Here is a 23,734-nt window from a genome sequence, read left to right on the forward strand (position 1 = left end):
CTATCTTCCGTTTGTCCCTCTTGCATGATAGATAGATATATGTTCATAGCCCCAGAGGGTTTCCGGTCACATAGTCGACAGGTACCACGTTGGCATTCCTAATGTTGACACCACAAAATAGGCATGAGTATTTAAACATGGTTTATACCGTTGACAACTGCTGGCCCCTCAGAGCCAGGTGCCCGGAGTGATAGTCTCTTGATCACCATGGCTCGCAAGCCAAAATCGAGTCGTTGGGGACGTAAGAGACCACTAGACCAGCAGGAAAGGGGTTGTCACAAGTTCATGAGTAATTTGATTAATATATCATCCGTGTAAACATGATGAATCTTGGAATGGCCCCTGTCAACATTCTTAGCTTATCAACAAGCTGCATGTCAACAGTTTGACCATGTTGATATTCTTATGACAACCTGATCACTTTTGACATTTTAACAGTTGACAAATCATATCACACCCAATACAGAGAAATATATTTCACTACAAGGAGAAAACTGAATACATCTTTGCTAGATCAATTTATACACAAACACTTCACTTCAAGTGCTTTTGCAGTCTGCCAACAATACCTACTGTATGCTTAGTTATATACACCTCTGTGCTATTGGCCATTAAACACCTCTCTTCTTTCTCACACCTGTTATGAACCTGATGAGGGATCTGGAACTAGGGACGCCAATCCTGGGGCATTTTTCAGCCTGGGATTTGCGAATGAAAAATGCCCAATCTCGCGATTCCCGTGAGTTTGGGATTGGCATCCCTAATTTAAAGTGTAGTGCAGTCAGACAGATGTGCACTGGAATTATGTGGAAGATGGTTTGTTAGAGATAGAAGGACATATGTACTAAGCTTGAAAAGTGATAAAATGGAGAGCCAACCACCTTACTGCTATGTTTGAAAAATTACATTTAGAATTTGATTGTTTGGTGGTTTATCACTCTCCATTTTATCACTGTTCAGGGCTTAGTACATCTCACCCAGAGACTGTGGAGGGACTCTCCCTGGTGTGCATATAGGCAGGGTACAGAATTCATGGTAGACCAGGTCAAGATATAATGTTAGGAGATGCATGGAGAGTAGTGTCTTTTAAATACCTTGTCATTGAGAGTACAGTAGTTAAGTTTTTTAATTGGCATTTTTTTGCTTCATTGTGCTATTGAGAATAGTGTAATTGCTGGGCAGGTCAAGAACATGTCAAGAGCAGTAGTCAAGGAAATAATTGCATTTACTCCTAAGGTCATGATGCACCACTTCTGAAAAGAGGTTTGTATTTAAGTTGTATGACTGTACAGCAAAAAGCTGGGTCGCACCCGAGTTTTTGGACCTGGCTCCAACCCGGGTGAGACCCGACTCTTGACATCTATTAAAATGGCATCCCCACCCAGCATTAATGGTAGACCAGGTCAAGATATAATGTTAGGAGATGCATGGAGAGTAGTGTCTTTTAAATACCTTGTCATTGAGGGTACAGTAGTTAAGTTTTTTTATTGGCATTTTTTTGCTTCTTTGTGCTATTGAGAATAGTGTAATTGTTGGGCAGGTCAAGAACATGTCAAGAGCAGTAGTCAAGGAAAGAATTGCATTTACTCCTAAGGTCATGATGCACCACTTCTGAAAAGAGGTTTGTATTTAAGTTGTATGACTGTACAGCAAAAAGCTGGGTCACACCCGGGTTTTTGGACCTGGCTCCAACCCGGGTGAGACCCGACTCTTGACATCTATTAAAATGGCGTCCCCACCCAGCATAATGCTGGGCGGGTGATGTCAGCTGAGATTCATCAGCCAGGCCCCAGTCTCCATGCAGCCCCAGCCTCCATCCGTGTGAAGAATGGATGTCGGATAACAGGGCCTGGGTTATTTTTTTTACCCCATTTACACCAAGCACTGACCCTGGTTAGCTCGGCAATAACCCAGGTTATTGCTTACGTGTAAAAGGGGTACATGTGAAAGAAGCTTTCACGTATACATATAAAGATGTTTTAGGGAATTTCATGCACATTCCATCTAGGTATCAGATGAAAATATGACAACTGGCGCTTAAGGGGGATATGTACAGTAGATGCTGATAAAGTACCAGCCAATCAGCTCCTACATTAACTGTTACAAGCTGAGTTTGAAAAATGACAGGAGCTGTTTGATTCCTACTTCATCTCTCTCGCCCTTAAGTGAGCAGATGAGGATGATAATATTATTTTATTTGGGTATCAAGTTGTTTTATGTAAGTACACCCCAAATGTTGTTATAAGCAATAAGCAAGACTTAGCCTGGACTTAAACTGGACAGAAACTGAAGGAAACTACAATCAACATAAGTGCAACTCTTAACTGCTATCACTTTGAATATTACTCTTTCTGCTTGCATATGCACTGTCTGTTTTAAAAATGCACAGCTGTACCTCTAATGACTTCACCTCTCCTGCTCTTCCATTGATAATAGGTGTCCCCCAACATTTTATTCTTGGCCCTCTTCTTCTCTATCTCTACATGTCCTCCCTGGGTGAGCATTTTTGCTCACTTAACTTCCACTATCACCTCTATGCTGATAATACTAAAATCTACCGATCCTTTCCTGATCTCTCTCCCTCTATCCTCACTCATATCTCCAACTGTTTCTCTGCTGTCTACTCTTGGATGACCCAGTGCTTTTTTAGACTTAAAATATTAAAGACTAAGCTGACCCCTTCCCACCCTCCTGCATAAAACCTGACCATCTCTCATCCTAACCTGTTTATGCTCACTTCTTCGCCTTCTGTGTCACCCCAGTCTGTCTAACCCTCCCCTTTAGAATGTAAGCTCTCACGAGCAGGGCCCTCTCTCCTTATGTGCCTTTCTTAGAATATATAAACCTTTGCCACCCTGATAATTGCTTCAGTGTCCTGTCCCCTGGTGCACCTATCCATATTAACCATGTACTTGTCCGAAACTGTCTTGTACTGTAATTTGTTATGTGTTTTTGATTATAACTATGCTCTGTAAAGCGCTGCGGAATCTGTGTGCGCTATATAAGAAACTGTTAATAAATAAATAAATAATAAATAAGCAGTTGAAGTATAAGGAGTACAATAATTCTGCTTTCAGACCGCAAAACTGGCTTTGACCAGGTATTTCAAAACGTTTCTAAAAACGGGTCTGCCAGCTAAAACCCCTTTCAAACCGCATGTCTTTAAACGGTATTTCAATGCAGTTTTTGTTCCTTAACAACACTGAACCCGTTTGAACCCATATGCCCCTTTCAGACTGCATTTTTTACCCATTATTTTGCAGTTTTTTGGCTATTTTAAAATAGTAATTTGTGCAGTCTGAAAGGTGCAGAGTGAATTTACCGGTTCTATTGAACTGGTATTTCTAAATGTAATAAAGCAGGGTCCTACCCATTTCAAACCCTTTTTTTTTTAGCCACTGTTTTCTATGGGTTAAAACGGGTTCAGTGTTGTGAAGGAACAAAAAGTGCATTGAAATACCGTTTAAGGACAAAAATTGCACTGAAATACCGTTTGAAGACATGCGGTGTGAAAGGGGTTTTAGCCGGCAGACTCGTGTTTAGAAACATTTTAAAATACCTGGTCAAAGCCAGTTTTGCGGTCTGAAAGCAGCAATAGGAAACAGTGGATGAAAAAAAAAACGGGTCTGAAACGGGTAGGAACCTGCTTTATTACCGTTTAGAAATACCAGTTCAATAGAACCGGTAAATTAATTCTGCAACTTTCAGACTGCACAAATTACAGTTTTAAAACGGTAAAAAAACTGCGATCTGAAAGGGGCTTAAGATGATGAGGATATAACAAGAATACAATAATCATAATGTGGTATGTTATGTATACTATGTACATTGGTAAAATAACAGTGGAGAAGATGGAACAAAATGATCCGTAGTAGATCACTGTAGATCTATTGAGCCACATCATTCTAGACAGCCTTCATACAGCAGTACAAAAAATAGGGTTGAATTTCACAAATGCTTTTGCTGCTATGTCTAACTTTGGAGTTTATTATGTCATCATACATGCAAGCACAATGAAATCACCATTCCAAAAAATTGCTGTCTACACGATCTGAGGAGGGTGTAAGAATATATATGCCTCATTACGAGTGTCTCCTCTGTAACGTTTAGTAGCAGTTTGATAAATTAATTTAAGAAGCAGATTGCAGCAGTCAATGCTCTATTTTATTGTCTTGTTAGTGAGTGACTGATATCCAGTGGAAAATGTTGTAAAGCAATTGGAGACTGTAAAGGCCAGATGGTGAAATGCAGCTAGAATCATTTCACACAAAAGGTCACATTTTGGTTTTGCATCTTACTGTAGGAAACATTTCACAGGTGCAGAATATGGTCACAGAGAAAACATCATCCATAGTGCCCTAATAATACCCTGATAACGCACTGCCCTGTGGCATTTCAGTAGAATACAACAGAAATACATTTCGTACTGTAAAGTTAACAAAGTGATATCTTTAAATAGGAATCCTATGTAATTTATTATTGTATCCATCAGTCCTTAAGCTACACATACTATACTAATACTGTATAGTCATTGGACCTATGGACCTAATACTGTAAAATAATGTGTGTTTGTCGCTTATGTATAGAATTTATATACTGTGTAAATAAGTTAATGTGCCAGGAAATATGCCATGTTTCAACTGTTTACATGGGTAAATCCAAATGTGTTAATCATAGCAGACTGAATGGCTAAATGCTATAAAAAAAAAAAGTTTTAATATTTATTGCAGTGTCTTTCCTAAGGACTTTGTTCTTCAGTTAAAAAAAAGGGCCCTGGTAGATTTGCCATTTGTGGCACCTACCAAACATGGATTACATGTCTGTCTTGTTAGAGTATCAGATAATGAATGAAACACAATTTAATAGGACGAGAGATTTAAAAATGAGAGATTTGGTAAGAACTCCAGGTGTTTTTTTTAAAGCGGCAATCATTTACACTGCAAAATCAAACAAAATAAATGATTGCCTCTTTAAAAAACTGGAGATTTTGGTACTTGTGTAATAGCACGGTGCCCGGTACGTAGTTAGCTTAGCATCCCTGTCAGAATCAGCCTAGTGTTCGCATGGCCAGCGTAGTTAGCGTAGTCAGTCAGAAGTAGCGTAGTGTTCACGCGGCCAGCGTTGTCAGCATCCCTGTCAAATTTAGCGTAGTGTTCCCGCGGCCAGCGTGTTTTCCTGAAACACCCCCACTATCCACGTCAGCCTGAAGCGTGGTGAGTGCAGCGAGCCCCGTGAGGGGATGCGTTACGCATCCCCCCCAAACTGTTCATACTTCCACTATCCACTGCGAGCGCAGTGAACCATCTAGCCCGAAGCGCCGACATGGATAGTGGGGGTATGAACAGGGGGTACGTGTAACGTGTCCCCTCACGGTGCTCAATGTGCTCGCTACGCTTCGGGCATGCATGGATAGTGGGGGTTTGAAAAGGAGGCATTTGCCAGTATGTAACATGGAGCACAGGCAGGGTTGCTGTACCCTGCCGCAATAATTACTGAGACGCAGGAGCTTCTGGGATGCTCCTGCGTCTCAGACAGATGGAGTGCCTCTCCGCCGGCACCCGCATGATCCCCTCTCTGCCGGCATCCACCTGCGCAGGGGATCTGGCGGTTATGGGCGCTGTGTGAGAGGCGCTCTCTAGGCTTGCCAGGGATGCCGGGTCACTACGCTAATTACCCTAGGCAGCCTTTGGGCTGTCACTACACTAACTACGCTACGCAGCCGTTGGGCTGCCGTGGAGTCACTACGCTAACTACGCTAGGCAGCCGTTGGGCTACGCTGACAGCGTAGCTTAGCCTACGCTGAAATCTCTCACTTTCTGAATATCTTATGCTATTAAATTTCCCCCATAGTTCGAAATAAGATTTGTTTATTTGTCAATAATATCTAGCCTATGTACAATTAGCTGGTGATAAGTAAAGTAAGATACATATTGATGAGCTTGTATGTCCAAATTGCACGTAAATGTGAGATCGATCGAGGTATTGCTGAGAGTTGTAGGTGTTTCAAGTGGGCAAAGCGAGAGCCAGTATTTGCATAAACGGAAGACACAGACAAATGAAACGCTCTTCCACCGTGTTGAGCTGTGGCAGATGAGTGGGTTTTGGCACATTGTTGAAGCCGAACTCCTTGCACATGGGTGGCAATTTCTTTTGTTGCAATGATCGCATACACATACCGCATGCCAGAACCTCCACATTTGCTCTGTACTCCTTCTCGGCAAATGCCATAGTTAGCGTGCAAATGTGATCAGTGGTGCACTTGGGCAGTTCGCCCTTGTGCCAGAGGTAATCGCAGACACTGCATGCATGGCCGAAGGAATTGTTTAGAAATAGCTTGGGGAACTGTTTGTCTGTGCCAGAGTAGCACAACGATGGTGCTGTTTGCTTTAGTAACAGCATTGAAGGGCCTGTGTTGGGGTCCATTGTGACCAAGGTTGGGTCATGAGTGGTCTCGTCAGCTTCGTCTCGATACATATCCAACATAACTTCTTTCCTGGTGATCTGCTTCTCTTAAATTTTTCTCCTCTCTATACCTGCGGCTCTGCTCTGCCGAAGGTAATGACGGTTGTCGGTTTTGTGGTGGATTTCAACTTGGATCCTTGGTCTTCTTTTGTGGCATGACGCTGTTTCAGGAGTTCAAAGTGCAGCTGCTTCTAAAATTCTAGTAGATCAGTAGTTGTTGCATTAAAGGGAAGGTCCTTTTGAATGAGCTATCACTCGCATCCGTGGCACTTGGAGCAATGGCGCACAAAATAATTAGTGCTGCAAATTGTGCTGAAATTTGTCTGAAATTCGATGACGCACCACCTAAAATGATAAGGCGAACGTTATAGAACAATGTAGATTTAATGTGCGGGCAACCTTGCTCCGTTGATCGTACATGTGCGCGGTCCAGCATACGAATGGGGACTGAGTGGCGGGGAGAGGAGCGGTATATGTGTTCATGACAGGGAGGGTAGCCTGCATAACCCCCTGAACGTGTGAGAAAGACATGTAATCCATGTAAAAAAGCAATGTGTTTATGGTAAGGTTCTTCCACTAATAGTAAATAAGCCCCATGTTTGCTGTATGTACTGTAGCTAAAATATCTGGATATAAAGGACATCTATTACATAATTGAAAATATGTTACACAGTTATCAGCATATTCTTGGTTTTTAAAAGAGAAGCCCCACCTTCCTACTCTCCTGACTTTATAAACAGGGTTTCTCTCTGTCTCCTAAGTCCATGTGTAATGTTTCAGTTTTAGAAATGTTCTAATTTGTGGAATTTGTATATGTATATGGTTAGAAAAAGGGTATTTGCCTTCAATCTTTTTTTGCATCAAGCATCCCACAGTATTTACAATTGGTATTTAGTTATTTGTACAATTGTTTATGACCCAGGAGTCCTTCTGCATATACACTGCCATCGACCTGTGCATGTGCAAGCACTGGGGGTCACTGAGATGGATCTGATTATATCTCCTCAGGGAACAATACAGAGAGAAGCCCAGCCATAGGCTTCTATTAGGCATTGCCATCTATAGATGGCATTTTCGGAGGTTTGACCACTTTTTTTGACATTGATACTTCCTACTTTCAGATGACACTTCCTCTTTCTTGCTCATTATGGGAGGTGTATCAAACCTTCAATCTAGATGAAGTGGAAAAGTAAGCCAGCTATTTATCTTATGTCATTTTTATTGATTGTGCTACATAAATTATGGCTAGCTGATTGGTTGTTTACCTTATATTGGCTCCTATCATCTTTGTCCTGTGTCTGATGCAGTCACATGGTACACAGCAAACTGACTGCATGGCAGGATGACTCTGCCGGTACTGTAGCCCTGTCTTTGTGCTGTGGGAAGATTTCTGCTGTTCCAATCTGACATTTCCTTCAAGTAAGGAACCAAGTAACTAATCATGGTGTGCAGGGTCATGTTTGAGGAATGTGCATGAGGAGAATTAAATAATGGGGGGTCATGATTAAAAAAAAACATATGGGCACAGAGGTATTTGTGCTGAGGGTAATATGGCCAAGTCACAAGGTGAGTCCCCATCCGGCCGAGCCACCACCAAGTCCCTCCAACAAGTTATGGCCAAGATAATTAGTGAGCCCTCTCTCTCATGCCTGTATCAGCCCAAACTATTTTCACTGTTGATATGTAAAATTAGAAAAACTGCAAATAAAATTGAAATACAATTGTAATTCTTGTGATTTATGGGGGGACCATGTAGCCAGCGGTGAGGCTGTGTTCTTCATCATTCTATTATGATGATAGGCAGGCATGGATTAAGGTTTGTGGGGAGCCCTACCACTAAATGCAGTAAAAACACTGTAGTGCCCCAAATTACATTACACCACATAGACTCCCCTCATTAATTTATTCCACAATTCCCCTTTGCTGATGATGCAGATACAGTGTATATGGGTCCCATTGTGTAATGGCCCCTTAACCAGCTGTCTGCCCTGTTGCTATTCCATCTCTGATGGGATATTTTTTATGCTGAAGCCTGGGACTGTAAACCCATCTGCCTCATTGTTAATGTAGTCCTGATGGTTGGATGCTCATCCCAGTGCACTTTAAGGGGCCTGTCTACTCTCCACTCTCAGGATACACCTTTGCATACTAAGAAGTATAGGGAATGCCAAACAAGTGTGCTATGATGACAAGCAGTGCCTATTGCTCACCATCATAGCCCACCCTCAGCATTCAACCCACCCCCCTGCATTCGCTGTTTCCACCTTGCTGTTTCTAAAAAGCGAGGTGGAAACGGCGAGTGCGGACGTCAAAATGGCGATGCTTGCTGCTATATGCAGTGGGCACACTGCTTTAGTAGTGAACCCCGCTGTGTAGGGGAATTCTTGCTGTCATCCAGCGGCGAGGATTTCCCCGGAACATAGAACAGGGCGAACGGCCTGTGAGGGGGTTAACATGCTCATTGCCAGGTGTTTCTTGCTCATTGCAAGGGGTTTTGTGCTGATTGCCAGAGAGTTATCATGCTCGTTGCCAGCAATTATGTGCTCATTGTCAGGGAGTTACAGTTCAAGGCACACCAGCGTCCTGGGAATTCGCAATGCTAGGTAGCGCTGGACGCGTTGCCTTCCCCTGGCAGAAGCTAGGAGTCTAGTAGGATCTCTAGCATCTGTCCCCTATAAGGTGGCAGATATTTTCGGGAGGCCATTTTTGCAGATGGTATGGAATATGCGGAGACATGGCTCCCCTACACTGTTCTATGCTCCCTCCCCCCCCAAAAAAACCCAGCACTCCAGGCTACAGCCAGCAGCATGGCGAGCGCAGCATGCCCGCGAGGGGACGCATACATGCGTCCCCTCGTGGGGCTCACTGCGCTTGCCACGCTTCAGGCTCGGTGGCTCGCTGCGCTCGCCAGACTTTCTAAAATTAACTCCACGCCCACGTGGATACTGGGGTTATGACGTGGATAGTGGGCATATGATTGTGTGTGTGTGTAATGTGTGTGTGTGTAGTGTGCATGACATCCACAATGTCCTCTGCGGCTCCCGCACTCGGCTTCCCACAGTCCCGCCCGCCATGACAGTCCGGCATGTACGCTATTAGCGTAGTGCCGCTGGGGGAGCTGGGAAACAATGTTATGCTCCCCTAGTGGTGACTACGCTAAATCACCACCATTGCTCACCACCGCCTAGTGGTTTTGCCCCAACCCAGACACCGCTGATTCCCCGCCGCCCGCCCCGCCGCCCGTCCTTCAACAGGACGATGTAAGTAAACCCCCCCATCTGCCCTGCCGCCCACACCCAACGCACAATCCCCGCCCGACGCCCGAGATTAGCCGGCCGCCCGGCAATGGCTACGCTGATAACGTAGCCAAAGCTACGTTGTCAGCATAGCCAGGAGCCCGGCTAACATATAAGTACCGTGTATCTGAGAGGGTAAAAACTGAGAAAATATGATCTTTCAGATGTAAGTAGATGTGTTGGTGTTACAGCAAGGATTGGGATCCTTTTGTCCTCCTGCTCTTGTTGAACTGCACATTCCAGCATGTCCTGCTACAGTTTTTCTATTTGGCCATGCTAAAACTTTTGAAGGTAGTTCAACAACAGCTGTTGGGCCAAAGGATCTCCATCCCTGTGTTGCAGTCTTTGTAGGTATGTGGGAATAAAACAACTGGATGAGCTGTTGGCTGTGTTGGGACATCCATGTGGAGATAGCAACCGGAGAACGAGGCACATTCTATGGACATTACAAGGAGTGCCCATATTCCGCAAAAATACTCCCCTCTGTGCAAAGTGCTGCTCCTCCACAAAGACTGTTAACAGTGGTATACATTCAGTCCAGTCACCCGGAGGAAAGTTTCAGTTTGGTGTCCACCCCCACAAAAGGCAGTAAATAACAAATAAACAGGAAGACATTTAAAAACTCCTTGCTCATACAGTTTATGTTTCTGAATACTATTGTAACATCACTTTGGATTATATAATACCACTTCATTGTAGCCGAACAAAGTCATTCTTTAAACCACTTCAACCATCTCCAAATCAGGGCCATCTTAACGTATGGGCTTACTAGGGCCCACGATTCGAGGAGAGGTTTGCTGGTGCCTCTGTAGTTTCTTGTGAGGCTAGTAGAGATTGCTGCCTGGCTGCTATGGTTGTGAATTACACAAAATCAGATCTGCTGGGAAACATTCATTGCGGCGCCTGCAGCTAAACAGTTACTGTCTGTAAGCATGCTAATTGCTGGATGGCTGAGAGCAGGTGGCGAGACACCACAGGAAGTTATAATTATTTTTTTTACTTAAGTAGGGGCCCCAGTGCATTGCTTTGCCTAGGGCCCACAATGCCATTAAGACGTTCCTGCTCTAAATCTGTAAAACAATGCAGCACCACACAAATGAGAATAACTCATAATGCAGTATGTAAAAAAATGTATTTATGTAAAAAAAATCATTAAAAAAGGTAATAAATAATGAATGTACTGTACAGGGAGAACACTCTTTGTGGAATCAATGGGAGCTCCCAGCAGCAGTATTGTATCTTGGTGGGTAGGTGGTGGTCTTTAGAAGGTGTACAGTATGTACCATTTGCAGGGACTCTTTCTGTAGGAGGATGGGAATCTTTATTGCAAAATTACTCCATAAAGGCTATGCAAAAGTCCAGGGGACCTTTCTCGATGTGCAGCACTCTCAGACAGTCTACAGGGACTAGAAGCCAAAGTGGAATGGCCTGGACTCCAGCTATAGTATGCTTTGTGACAATGGCCAGGGACAGACAGACTCACCAAGTTTATACAGATGCAGGTTGGCTGCCATTTGCTGTGATGAAGAATTATCAGTCACCAGTTGGTGTTTTTTGAGACTGTACTCTTTGTAATGGCAATACTTGGGATACACAGGTGTCTTGGGTCCCAGCTCACAGCGCAGCCACAGCAGGTGCACCATTGTTTGGAAGATTCCACTGATCCCTCTGTGAATGCCAATCATTCCCCCTTCCCGTTGCAGCTGTATATATATATATATATATATATATATATATATATATATATATGTGTGTACATTCTGTGTGTGTATGTATATATATATATATATATATATATATATATATATATATATATATATACATATAGCAAAAAAAAAAGTCCTGGAGTTTGGTCCAACATATGACTGCCAAGCACTGCTATTTGAGGAACTTGTTGCTGTACTAGGAATTTGTCCTTTTTCCCCTGTTCTCCAAAAAAAAGAGGTTCTATATGGAAAATGACTATATTTTAGATGCAGTCATGCATCAGGATTGAGATCTCCAAAGGATCCACTCCCACATTTTGTACTGAGTCTAATTGAAAGCCTTATTACATCTGGAAAGAAACACCTTTATCCAAAGTTAAGTTGCCTACGGCTACCCCTGAGGAAGGCGTTTTAACGACGAAACGCGTTGGGTTTCCTTGTACTTGACAGTAATTGAATCTATGAAGTGTTAAAAGTGTTAAAAGTGTTTTATTGTAATTTTTAATTGTTTTACATTAAATCTGTTGGACTGTGATCTGATTGTCACTATCTGTTCTTCTGGTGGTGGATAATTCTGATCAGGGGCGCACTTTGTTTTTTTGCTATCTCTTCCCCATCTCCCCCACTAACAGGGGGGACCAACTTAGTTGCTGCCCACCTACTACATTACAGCGCATTGAAAGGGTACCCCTACTATTGTTATATATACATATATATGGGAGAACCTTTGTCACACCCGGACACTGAGGGACACTGTAGGCCATAGATCTCCCTTCTGGGCTTGATGCCAGGAGGCAGGTGCCTCTATTGTCTATGCGAATTCTGCCCCTGACTGTTATGTACCCATGTATGGTACGCAGATGAAGTACTTGGCAAGAATAGGAAAATGCAGGGGGGGGGGTCTGGTTTCACAGAAACCCCCCTCCTCTTGATGAGTGCATTAAATTCTGTCAACAATAGCACTGGTATATAATGTGATCAATAGAGCTGCCACCACATCATGCAGTGTATGGGACAGAGCAGAGCTACTGCACATGCCCAGTGTACCAGCTTATTCTACCACATTTAATGTATATGTGTATTTGAGCCCACAAACATAGCAATGGACCAGAGAGTAGCTGCCAGAAGGAAGAGACAGGAGCCTTACCATGAAGTGGGATATTTTGAGCATTAAAAGTGCAGCATGGGTTCTATTATGTTTGTGTATTAATTTATGATCTGTTTAAACATTTCCTGACCACTTACAGTATGTTATTTAAATGTTTGAAATATACTATACTATAGATAATCTGTACTGTTAAATATTAATACTCTATTTCATATGGTGTCCAGTGTATAAAATACCAATTTTCAGGCCTGTTTCCACTCCCCCAGAGTCCCATACTTAATCCAATGCGTTGCAGAGTGGGAGATTTTGTATTACATCTTTAACGAATATGCAGATATATATTTGTGGAAAAGTACCTCACAAGAACACAGGGAAAGGATCTTAACCATCATCATGGCTTTTATAAAGCAAATACTTTCCACTAAAAGATGAGGTTATTGTAATATAGCTTGCTTGAAATGAGAAGTTTTTCTAAGTTGACCATAATCACTGTAAGATGACAGTGTCCTTCTCTCCTCACCTTTGATAAGAAATTCCAATGTAGGAGATAAAACTTTGATAGTAATTAATATGCCTTAGACTTAGAAACCTAACGATGTCAAATGAGGTCATTACCACAGACACTAAGGAGAAACCAAGGGGAATCCAGCCAGCAGTTACAGCTGCTAAAGGTACAGGTAAGGTGCATACACTTTGTACAATTTTTTTGACCAACTTTTTTGACTAATTTCGTTCATTTCGGCCATTCTGAATTAATTTGGTCAAAATATCTTTCAGTGCGTTTGCGTCGAACGCCGAATGATTATGCGCATACCTGACAGTTGTTCCTTAAGGTTGTTCGTCAACTGTGCATGCAGCTCAATTTGGATATCTTTCAAAAAGAGCCTATAAACTGTAGCTAGATCTTTCGTCTTTTGTCTGTCATCAATATCTTTCGTCCAGGTCACTGGGTTCAAGGGAAATGTCTTTCAACGAAATTGGTCGAAAAAACTGTACATTGTGTATACACCTGTACAGTGGGAGCGGAATTATGTTATTTTACCCAGAGGTAATAAACCTTTTGACATGTCCATTAACGCCATATGCATGATGAAAATATCAATGGACAGCACTTACAGTAAGAGCTGTCCTTGGCACTGATAGGACTTCTGGGTTTAAGATCTAAAGTCCTATCTGCACATGCACAAGTCCTATCTGCACATGCTGGGAGGGATCCCTCAGTGTCATAGAACATAGGTTTCTAATGGGCAATGCCATCAAAGACCCAGAATCTATTGCATTCTGGGGCTTGCTGTATATGCGCCCACATTTTAAAATGTTAAAGCTTTCTATACGACACCTTATTTATCAGGTACAGCAATGGTTCTCAAACTGGGTCCCAGGACACTTGCAGGGGTGCAACGAGTTGGCGGTCAAGGATCAAATGATTTATTTATGATCCATGTGATAGGTAAAATCAGAGCTGGTGGCTGCCAATAATGAAATAGACAAACAGAAGTGCCACCCTCTCCACCCCCATATAACTGAGCCAAAGGAAAACATATAAGCGCAATTTATTGAATATAATTATTTTTCCAGTGGTTCTTAATTATAAACTTTTGGCCTAGGGGTGCCTTGAGAATAATACTGACACTTTAGGACACAGGGATTCAAGAAAATTTGTAAACCACTGGGGTGGAGTGATCCCATCTGCCCGTGTCCAGACACATTTATTGTATATAGTATGTTAACTCCTAGATTGTGCAAGCAAAGAACACTGCACCCTCTGTGATCTGTCGCCTGAACAAAAACAAAGTACAAATTTACTGTATTTCAAACATTTGTTTGAAATTAACCAACATTTGGAATAATAACAGATATAATGTAGAGAACAGCATGTAAAAAAAAAGAGAAGTGATATTGTGCAGATGGCCAAGCTAATTAAGAAACAAATATTAATAACATAGAACAATCGCTGAGAATGAAGACTATTTTGCAACTATAGAGTTTCCATGTTTGACATACACTGTAGTGAATGGAAGTTTATGTTAGCACCAGTGGCAGCTCCTACCTATGTGTAGTATTGGGCTGCCGCTGAACGCTCTTCTGGGTCTTTGCTGCCTTTTGTCCCTCTTGCCAGCAGGTTCTGGCATCTGTACAATGCAGCTGACAGACTGGTGCATGTGCAGAAGCAGTACTGCGCATATGCAAAAGCCTGGCTTCTTTTGGCTGCATTGGTTGTAGCCCATAGAAGCAGGCTAGGGCCTCACAGTAAGGCAGGGAGTGGCTTACTATAGGAAGACTCTCTCTCACGGCCCGGACAGTGATAATAAGTGTCTATCACGGCCTGGACCCCCCCCCCCCCCCCAGTGAGACTACCCCCAGTGGGACTATCTTTACTGTGGGTGACTGGCAGGTGGGACTCCCTATAGGAAGTAACTGCCAGCCCATAGTAATATCTGCCACTGGTTAATTCTTAGCTGCAGATAAACATTACAGTTAGATATGAACTTTAGTACATTGACAGTTCTGTAAATTACTACATATTTGTATTACCGGTAACTTTAGGGATTGGCTAAGCTAAATAATTGATATTTTTAAATGACAGTTGGTTGTATGTTATGCTAATGATTTTTAGGTTATATTGTGTCTTTTCTTTTTCATAGTATCAAAGAATGCATATTAAAAAAAAACCTCTTCCTACATTTCAGAGGAGTACTTGCAATGGGATTCTCTCCCATCTAATGGTATCATAATATATATGTACAGGTCCCAAATGCTTTAGCTCAGAGAGGTACCAATGCTTTTACAGATTTAGAATGCGGACCTCTGTGGCATCATCTGGCATTTTACATATAGCCACATTCCTGGGTAGATATTTCCCTCTAGAATACAACAGCGCTCAGTTACAAAGAACACTACTGTTCTGACAGAACAAGGGGAGGAGGGTGGAGGCTCTGGCCAGAAAGAAATGATAAACACAAAGTAAAAAAAGAATACTCTACATTATGAGGTATTTTTGTGTCTTATCTGGTTTATAGTGCTTTATTTATAGTTTATTATTATATAATGATGTTGGTGTATGTTATAAATTAATAAATAAAGTGTGTATAGACAACACAAACCTAATACAATAAAAATATTGGAATCAAATTAAGTGTTTAATCTCTCATCCTTAATTATAATTATACTACAGTACCTACAGTACAGTATGTCCTTTGGGATTTATAGCAGCTATCTTGTGACTTCCATTGAGGTCCATATAACATGTGTGACATAATCATGGACAATCATGCACGAGGAAGGAGATGGATCATGGATTTTGGCAAGCCAGAAGCTAGTTCCTACACAATTCCATATACTGTATACAGTTGTCCTCATATGTTTACATACCCTTGCAGAATTTGAAATTTTCTGGCCATTTGCCAGAGATTATGAATGATAACTCACAAACTCTTTCACTCATGGTTAGTAGTTGGGTGAAGCTATTTATTGCCAAACGACTGTGTTTACTCTTTTTAAATGATAATGACAACCTAAACTACCCAAATAACTACCTGATCAAAAGTTTACATACCCTGAAGATGTTGGCCTTATAACATGCACACAAGTTGAAATAAATGGGTTTGAATGGCTACTTAAAGATAACCATCCTCACCTGTGATCTGTTTGCTTGTAATTAGTGTGTGTGTATGAAAGGTCAGTGAGTTTCTGGTCTCCTGAAAGACCCTGGCATCTTTCATCCAGTGCTGCACTGACGTGTCTGGATTCTGAGTCATGGGGAAAGCAAAAGAATTGTCAAAGGATCTGTGGGAAAAGGTGATTGCACTGTATAAAACAGGAAAGGGATATGAAACGATATCCAAGCAATTGAGAATGCCAATCAGCAGTGTTCAAACTCTAATTAAGTAGTAGAAAATGTGAGATTCTGTGGAAAACAAATCACGGTCAGGTAGACCCCAAAAATTTCAGCCATATTGCCAGGAAAATTGTTCAGGATGCAAAGAAAAATCTACAAATAACTTCAGCTGAAATACAGGTCTCTCTGAAAAAAGTGGTGTGGTTGTTTCAAGATCCACAATAAGGAGGCATTTGAATAAAAATGGGCTGCATGTTCGAGTCGCCAGATGAAATCCATTACTACGCAAATGCCACAAAGCCTCAAAACTTCTGGAACAAAGTCATTTGGAGGGATGAGACCAAAATGTAACTTTTTGGCCACAACCATAAACGTTACATTTGCAGAGGAGTCAACAAGGCCTATGATGAAAGGTACACCATTCCTACTGTGAAACACAAAGGTGAATCGCTGATATTTTGGGGATGTGTGAGCTACAAAGGCACTGGAAACTTGGTCAAATTGATGACAAGATGAATGCAGCATGTTATCAGAAAATACTGGAGGAAAATTTGCACTCATCAGCCTGTAAGCTGCGCATGGGAAGTACTTGGATGTTCCAACATGACAATGATCCAAAACGCAAGGCCAAGATACCTGTCATTGGCTACAACAGAATAAAGTGAAGGTTCTGGAGTGGTCATCTCAGTCTCCTGAACTCAATATCGTTGAGCCACTCTGGGGAGATCTTAAACGTGCAGTTCATGCAAGACAGACCAAGAATTTACAGGAACTGAAGGCTTTTTGCCAAGAACATCCACAACTACCACAAAAGACTTCAAGCTGTAATTGATGTTAAAGTGGGCAATACACGGTATATAAACCCATCTTAAGGATCATTTGGGTAGTTTCTGTTGTCATTATGATTTAAAAAGAGTAAACACAGTTGTTTGACAATAAACGGCTTCACCCATCCACTAACCATGAGTGAAATAAAAGTTTGTGAGTTATCATTCGTATTCAATGACAAATGGCCAGAAAATCACATATTCTGCTAGGGTATGTAAACTTATGAGCACAACTGTATTACCTCAAGTTTGTTATTGTAAGTTGGGTCAGTATAAAATCAAAAGATGACATTCTACCTAAAATCTGCAGTAAAATCACAACATAAATAGCTATAAGAAAAAGTAAATTATTCAGCGGCAAATACATAGAGCAGTGGTTCCCAAACACTGTGCCTAGGCACGAGGGGTGCCTCAGGACACTTGCAGGGGTGTCTTGGGTTGGTGGACCAAGATCAATTCATATTATTTATGGTCAATGTACCAGGCAAAACCAGTGCTTGTGGCTGCCAATCATAATATATGTGGACAAACAGAAGCAAATCCTGTCCCTCACCAGATAACTGTGACATATAAACACAATACACTTAATTTAATATTTGTTTTCTGAATTTCTCGATAAGAAGCATTTGGCCTAGGGGAGCCGTGATTCAAAAAAGTTTAAGAACCACTGACAGAGCATTGCTCTTGTGTCAATTAATATTGTATTTTTGGTACTATTCTAAGGGGGTATTAAATAGTCCCTGATAAATTTTCACATTAAAAAGGGATATAAGCCCGATTTGTGCCCAATGTATTGCAAGGCTGATAGGGCTGGCTATCACAGATTTTGCTTCACCTTCATTAGACAGGCAACTCAAAATTCCCGATGACTGCTGGCATCAGGGATAATTGCATAGCTGAGGCGAATAAACTATCCATTGTAAATTACTGAGCATAATTGAATGCCAGTCTAAACATGAGGAGTAGCTGAATGACAGTATAGCTCAATTGTCGCTAGTTTGACAAACATAGTAAAAAATGTGGTAATTTTTTTATATCTTCCCAAATGGAAATCCAGTATTGTATAATTTAATATTTGTGTGTGTGTGTATATGGATGGTCCACTATAACTCTCGAATGCTTCAACTAATTGTCTTAAAACTTTGCACATTACCTTATTATCTTAAGGGACAATCTAAGTTTGAAGATGGGTTTAATCGGACGACCCCTTAAGGGTGATGTCATAAGGGTCCATGTTATTTCTGTTGTTTTCATGCATTGTGATATGTCCTTGGAAAGCTTATTACTTTCTGTATACAACGAGTGCCACTGAAAACACAGCGGGGCCTCGTTAAAAAAAGGGTGTTGTCAATGGGAGGGGCGTGATCAAAGGGAGGGGGGCTCAGGACCCCCCCCCCAACAGACCCAGGCCCGAGTAAAAAGTACCCTCCCCTCCCTCTCTACGGCACTGAATACAACACAATAAACAGACTCCCTTAAGTAAACACAAAAATTGTCCCCTAGGGGACAGACAGGCGCTGGCAATGGTTCAGATCCCGTCTGCTGTGCAAAAGTGGGGTAGTTAGTCCCACAAACAAGATAAGGAAGAAGATGGTGGCACAGCGCTGATTTGAGGAGAAATAATCACCATGGGATGTAAAAAGTTTTAACAAAAACACACAAATATTTGATACAATGACAATGGCATATACTAAATAAAAATGATAATGGCCACCAGGTATTCTCCCTCGTGGGGGTCCACAACCCCCATAGAGGGAGAATAGAATAGGTGGCGGGCGTAGTGAGCCACCGTGCCCGCAGGGTGGCGAGCGCAGTGAGCCCACAATGGGCTTTGTTGCACTCACCATGCTGTCTGGGTCCGGCCAGTCGGGATCCCGATGTTGGGATAATGACTGTCGGGATCCCGACTGTCAGAACCCTATACCACACGCTGGTATAGGGTTCCGACAGTCGGGATCCCGACAGTTGTTAGCCCGACAACGGGATCCCGACTGGCTGGACTCAGACAGCATGGCGAGCACAACAAAGCCCCTTGCGGGCTCGCTGTGCTCGCCACGCTGTGGGCACGGTGGCTTGCTACGCTCGCCACCTATTCTATTCTGCCTATATGGGGGTCGTGGACCCCCACGAGGGAGAATAGCCAGTGGCCGTCGGGAACCCGGCTGTTGGTGTTTTAACAGTCAGGATCCAGACGTCGGGTAAATGACTGTCCTGATCCCGACTGTCGGAACCCCGTCCGGCACCCAAAAGGAATGTTCTCACTTGTGCTATAAGAATATGTTCAAATGGAGTGATGTTTCTCTACGAGGTCTCCAAATTTCTCTCTGACTCCAAAGTCCAATTATGTGGAGCATAGGTGCCGATTCTGTGGGTGCTCAAGGGCCTTCAAAATTGATGAGCACCCACGGGCCTGAGTCCTGCTGCTGGGCCGCCATATTAACTTGCTAATTTGTGGCTGCAGCACCCACATTGCCGGACCTGCCACCTGGGAAACAGTATGCCGGGAAGAGTATATTCTGTCCGCAGAGTACCCGCACTGTGGGAGAAATTTATGTACCTGCACTGTGGGGGCATTTATGTATGTGGAACTCTCCTCTATATTTTTGGCTTGAGCACCCACCAGCAAAAACATAAATCTGCACCTATGATGTGGAGAGATGGGAGAAAGAACAATAGTGTAATACTGTATGGGTCTAAAAGTTCTCCTTTTTATTTGTGTGGAGAATATGGAAAAAGGTGTTCCCAAAGTTCCAAAGGAGGTCCAGGGATGTTATCGGATCACCTCACTTGTGCAGCCATATAAAGGTGCTTACATGTCAAGGACTGTGTAAACTCTTATAAAGGTATCTTTTCAATGGAATCTCCTAAAACGTTGTCAGTGCAAAGATTTCTTTATTTAAAGGAAAACAATAGTGCAGGACCAAATATCTGACAACATCTGTACCGTACTAGATGTAACCCGGATATTAGGTATGGCACTGGGGTACTGATAAGAAGATGATCCAACATAGTTGTATTAAATTAAAACGACACTTGGTTCAACGCGTTTTGTCATACTGGGCCTTATTCTAGTTCACTCTTTCTGACAAAATCCTTCTTAGATGGACAAAACCATGTGCACTGCAGGGGGGGCAGATGTAAAATGTGCAGAGAGAATTAGATTTGGGTGAGTTATTTTGTTTCTGTGCAGGGTAAATACTGGCTGCTTTATTTTTACACTGCAATATAGATCTCACTTTGAAGTAAAACCCCACCCAAATCTAATTCTCTCTGCACAAGATACATCTGCCCCCCTGCAGTGCACATGGTTTTGTCCATTTAAGAAGGAATTTGTCAGAAAGAGTGAACCAAAATAACCCCCACTGTGATGCTTTTTTCAAGAAGCGTGTCTAAAAATAATAAATGTATATCCCTTATAACATCCATCTAAATATAACAATAAAAATATATGCATATAAAAAGGGGGAGTAAAAATCCCCATAGTGGATAATGTGGCAAATCTTACCAATAAATGATGTTCCTATGGTATACAGGCTTGAGGGTCTGGCAACATGCAGAACCCTCCACGTGTGCTGCTAGGACTGAAAAAAAACGGCGTTCGTGTGCCGGAAATAAGACGCCTGTTCTCCCAGAAGTGCGGGCGGCGTCACTTCTGCTGTACGCAGTGAGCGCATCCTGTTCAGAGGCTCCAAACTCAATGCATCTCGACTGATGCATTGGTGGCCATTTTACTTATGGGTCAATAATGTGCCACATTATTGACCCATAAGTAAAATGGCCACCAATGCATCAGTCGAGATGCATTGGCGGCCAGTAGACTGTAGTAGACAGTAGACTGTGGGCTAATAAGCATCCAGGGGCGGGGTTTCCCCAACGTGTCAGGGGCGGAGCACTTTGTAAAAAAAATTTGATAGTGGGAAATCATCTGGTTCTCCCCCATCAATGGCAATCCGAGCAGGCTCTACCATTAGGAAGCTTTAGGCAGCTGTCTTGGGTGCTGGGATCTGTGGGAGCACCACCAAGTCTGCCCATCACAAAATGAAGGAATGCTATTAGGAAGACATCATTGTTGTACTTAATGCAGATGACAGATGTAGTACTTACTGTATAAAATGCCACCAACACACATTTACTTAAGGGACTGGGAAGTGGGTATTGGTGGAAGTGTGGGGTTGGGGACGGCCAGTTCTGTAAAAACACCACCGCAGGCCAAGCTGCGACGTGGGCACCTGGACTCTCCATATTCCATGCAAACGGGGTGAAATCTGAGGTCCTACTCAACCTCTATCATCTGTCAGGGAAGCGCCACTAATACAGCACTACCTGTAAGTATGGATTTGGGAAGCACTGGCACGCTCTGAGCAGTAGCCCCATGTCAATGAGCATGTCACCCCCTGACAACATATGTAGCCACTAGGGAGGGTAGTTTTACCCAGAGTTTTGAGAAGCCTTAAGCTGGTCCTGATGTCAAAAGTATTCAGCATTGGTCATAGATCATATGTCATTTTGAATCCTCACTGATCGTTGCCAAGCCTTATGCAGTAGTAGTAATGGGATCCATGAAGATGCTGGCTGGCAGTAGAATCTTACCAGTTAGCAGGGCCATAACTTGGTGTGTGCCAGTGGTGCCTTGCTCACAGTGCATCTGCACTGTGGGCACATCCACTAGTACACAAATCTGCAGAGTGGGATGTGCGCCTCTCCTGCCCGGTGCTTTCCCACATCCTGTTGCTGTGAGGCTACTCCGGAGACCCAGGAGCATAGGAGCAGCAGGGACAGGTAGCAATGGGAGGTCAGGAGATATCAAAAGTCTTATTTTATGTATGGTGGGGGGACCAATTCCATATCTGGCACAGGGCACCAAAATGTCCAGTTATGGCACTGCCATTAAGCTACCAGTATTGCTGGGTGGGGGAGATGGGTACTTTAAAAGTGGGTTCATGTATAACTGCATGATATAAAAAACAAAAGGCCATACAAAGTATGGGACAAAATAAAATCTCTGCTTTCCAGCTTCATAGTTAATAAGCCTAACACTCAGATATCTATCTGACAAATATGTTTTGCATAGATGTTCATTAGTGACATCCCTGCTTGCTAGGAGGATCAGTAGAAATGTGGCTGTTACCACTGACACCTGCCAGGTCTGCTGTTACAGGGTGTATACAGGGGGGATGTGGTGTCGTAGACATCCATAGAGGGAGAAAGTGTCGGGATTTTGACCGCCGGGATTGTAACTGCATCCCCATAATACAGGTGATCCATTCGGAGCAAATACAACCAATAGCTTGTTACAGTACATATATATTTCTAGACTAACATCCACAAGATGGAGTCCTTGCTTCTAAAAGTAAATAAAGAGTCCCCGAATTATACTTTATTAGTTCCAAGCGATGCACTTTAAAGTGGAGTTCAGGAGTTTATGTGTACTTAAGGGGTCCAATCCTGTCCATTGCCATGTAGCAATGCGCTATGTACTAAGAAGGAGAGAGGCAGGCAGCAGGACCAGTATGGCATCGCAGGGGTTAACCATGGAAAGGTTCTGCCTGCCACACTTCTGTGTGACGCTAAAGCAGGGGAAAGAGAACGTTCCCCCGTGCTAGAGCGCTGCCGGAGAGGATGAGCGCCGGTGGCGAGCAGCATGGCAGTAGTACGGCGTGCCCCTATTACTCATCGCCCGCCTCTCCCTCTCTCATCCCAGCCCCGGCTTTGTTATTCTGCATGTCTGATTAGCGGGAGCCTGATTGGCTGGCTGCCGGCTCACAGAGAGATCCCATTCAGCCCCCAGCACACGCCCCCTGTTTGGGGAGATGGGAGCGGGGCCGATGAGTGTGGAAGCGGACTGGCTGCTGCTGCTGCATTGCGAGAGCTGGTGCTGGAGGTGACAGCAGCTCCCCTCAGTCACTGTCCCATTCACAGCCCGGATACAGGCATGGAGACTGGCACCCTGCTGCTGCTGGCTGTGTCCTGCTGCCTCCTGGTAAATACCTTTCTGATTTTCCCACTTCTTGCAGCGCTTTCCCAGGAGTTGTGCTAGTGTACAATATACAGTGCTTGGGACGTCCTGTATAGTAGATGCGCGCTGTTGCCTCTTATGCACAGTAATTGGCTGCTCCATGTGACAGCCACAGGTGTCACTCACTGCCTGCAGGAGACCGGTTTATCTGAATATTCCAATACAGTCAGCACTCCTTCCATGGGTTACCTGTCATACCGCTGCCTGTTCAGCCTGGATGTGTTACTGACTACAGCATCTGGAAGCACCAGATGCCCGAGGCTAAATCCATGTGTCCTGGGTGTCTAATAGACCCAGATCACTACTGATTTCCCCTCTGTTGTGCACTACAAGGATCAGTATACCCTGTCAACTACAGATTTGTAGGTCCACATAAGGTTTGCAAGGTTTGACCTCCTGTGTCATACTGGATCCTTACAGGAAATTCAAATATTTACATTTGATTTTATGTACAAATCTGTTCACTGGATTATTAGCATTT

At 43.1% G+C, this 23,734-nt stretch overlaps 1 protein-coding gene across 4 annotated transcripts in view; it reads left to right on the plus strand.

Annotated features, from left to right (window-relative positions):
* The window catches only part of ADAMTSL1 (ADAMTS like 1), an 852,460-nt gene that overhangs the window by 551,862 nt on the left and 276,864 nt on the right, over positions 1–23,734 (plus strand). For 3 of the 4 annotated variants that reach the window (XM_083184462.1, XM_083184453.1, XM_083184478.1), the window contains exon 1: positions 22,844–23,217. The exons of the other annotated variant lie outside the window; for it this stretch is intronic. In XM_083184462.1, the coding sequence (XP_083040588.1) occupies positions 22,879–23,217 (339 nt within the window). In that variant the 5' untranslated portion in view covers positions 22,844–22,878. Of the gene's footprint in view, positions 1–22,843; positions 23,218–23,734 lie in introns of those variants that run through there. 4 annotated transcript variants of the gene reach the window in all.

The sequence above is a fragment of the Crinia signifera genome, chromosome 1, assembly GCF_055691185.1.
Source record: "Crinia signifera chromosome 1, ASM5569118v1, whole genome shotgun sequence".
In the NCBI taxonomy this organism is placed as follows: Eukaryota; Metazoa; Chordata; class Amphibia; order Anura; family Myobatrachidae; genus Crinia; species Crinia signifera.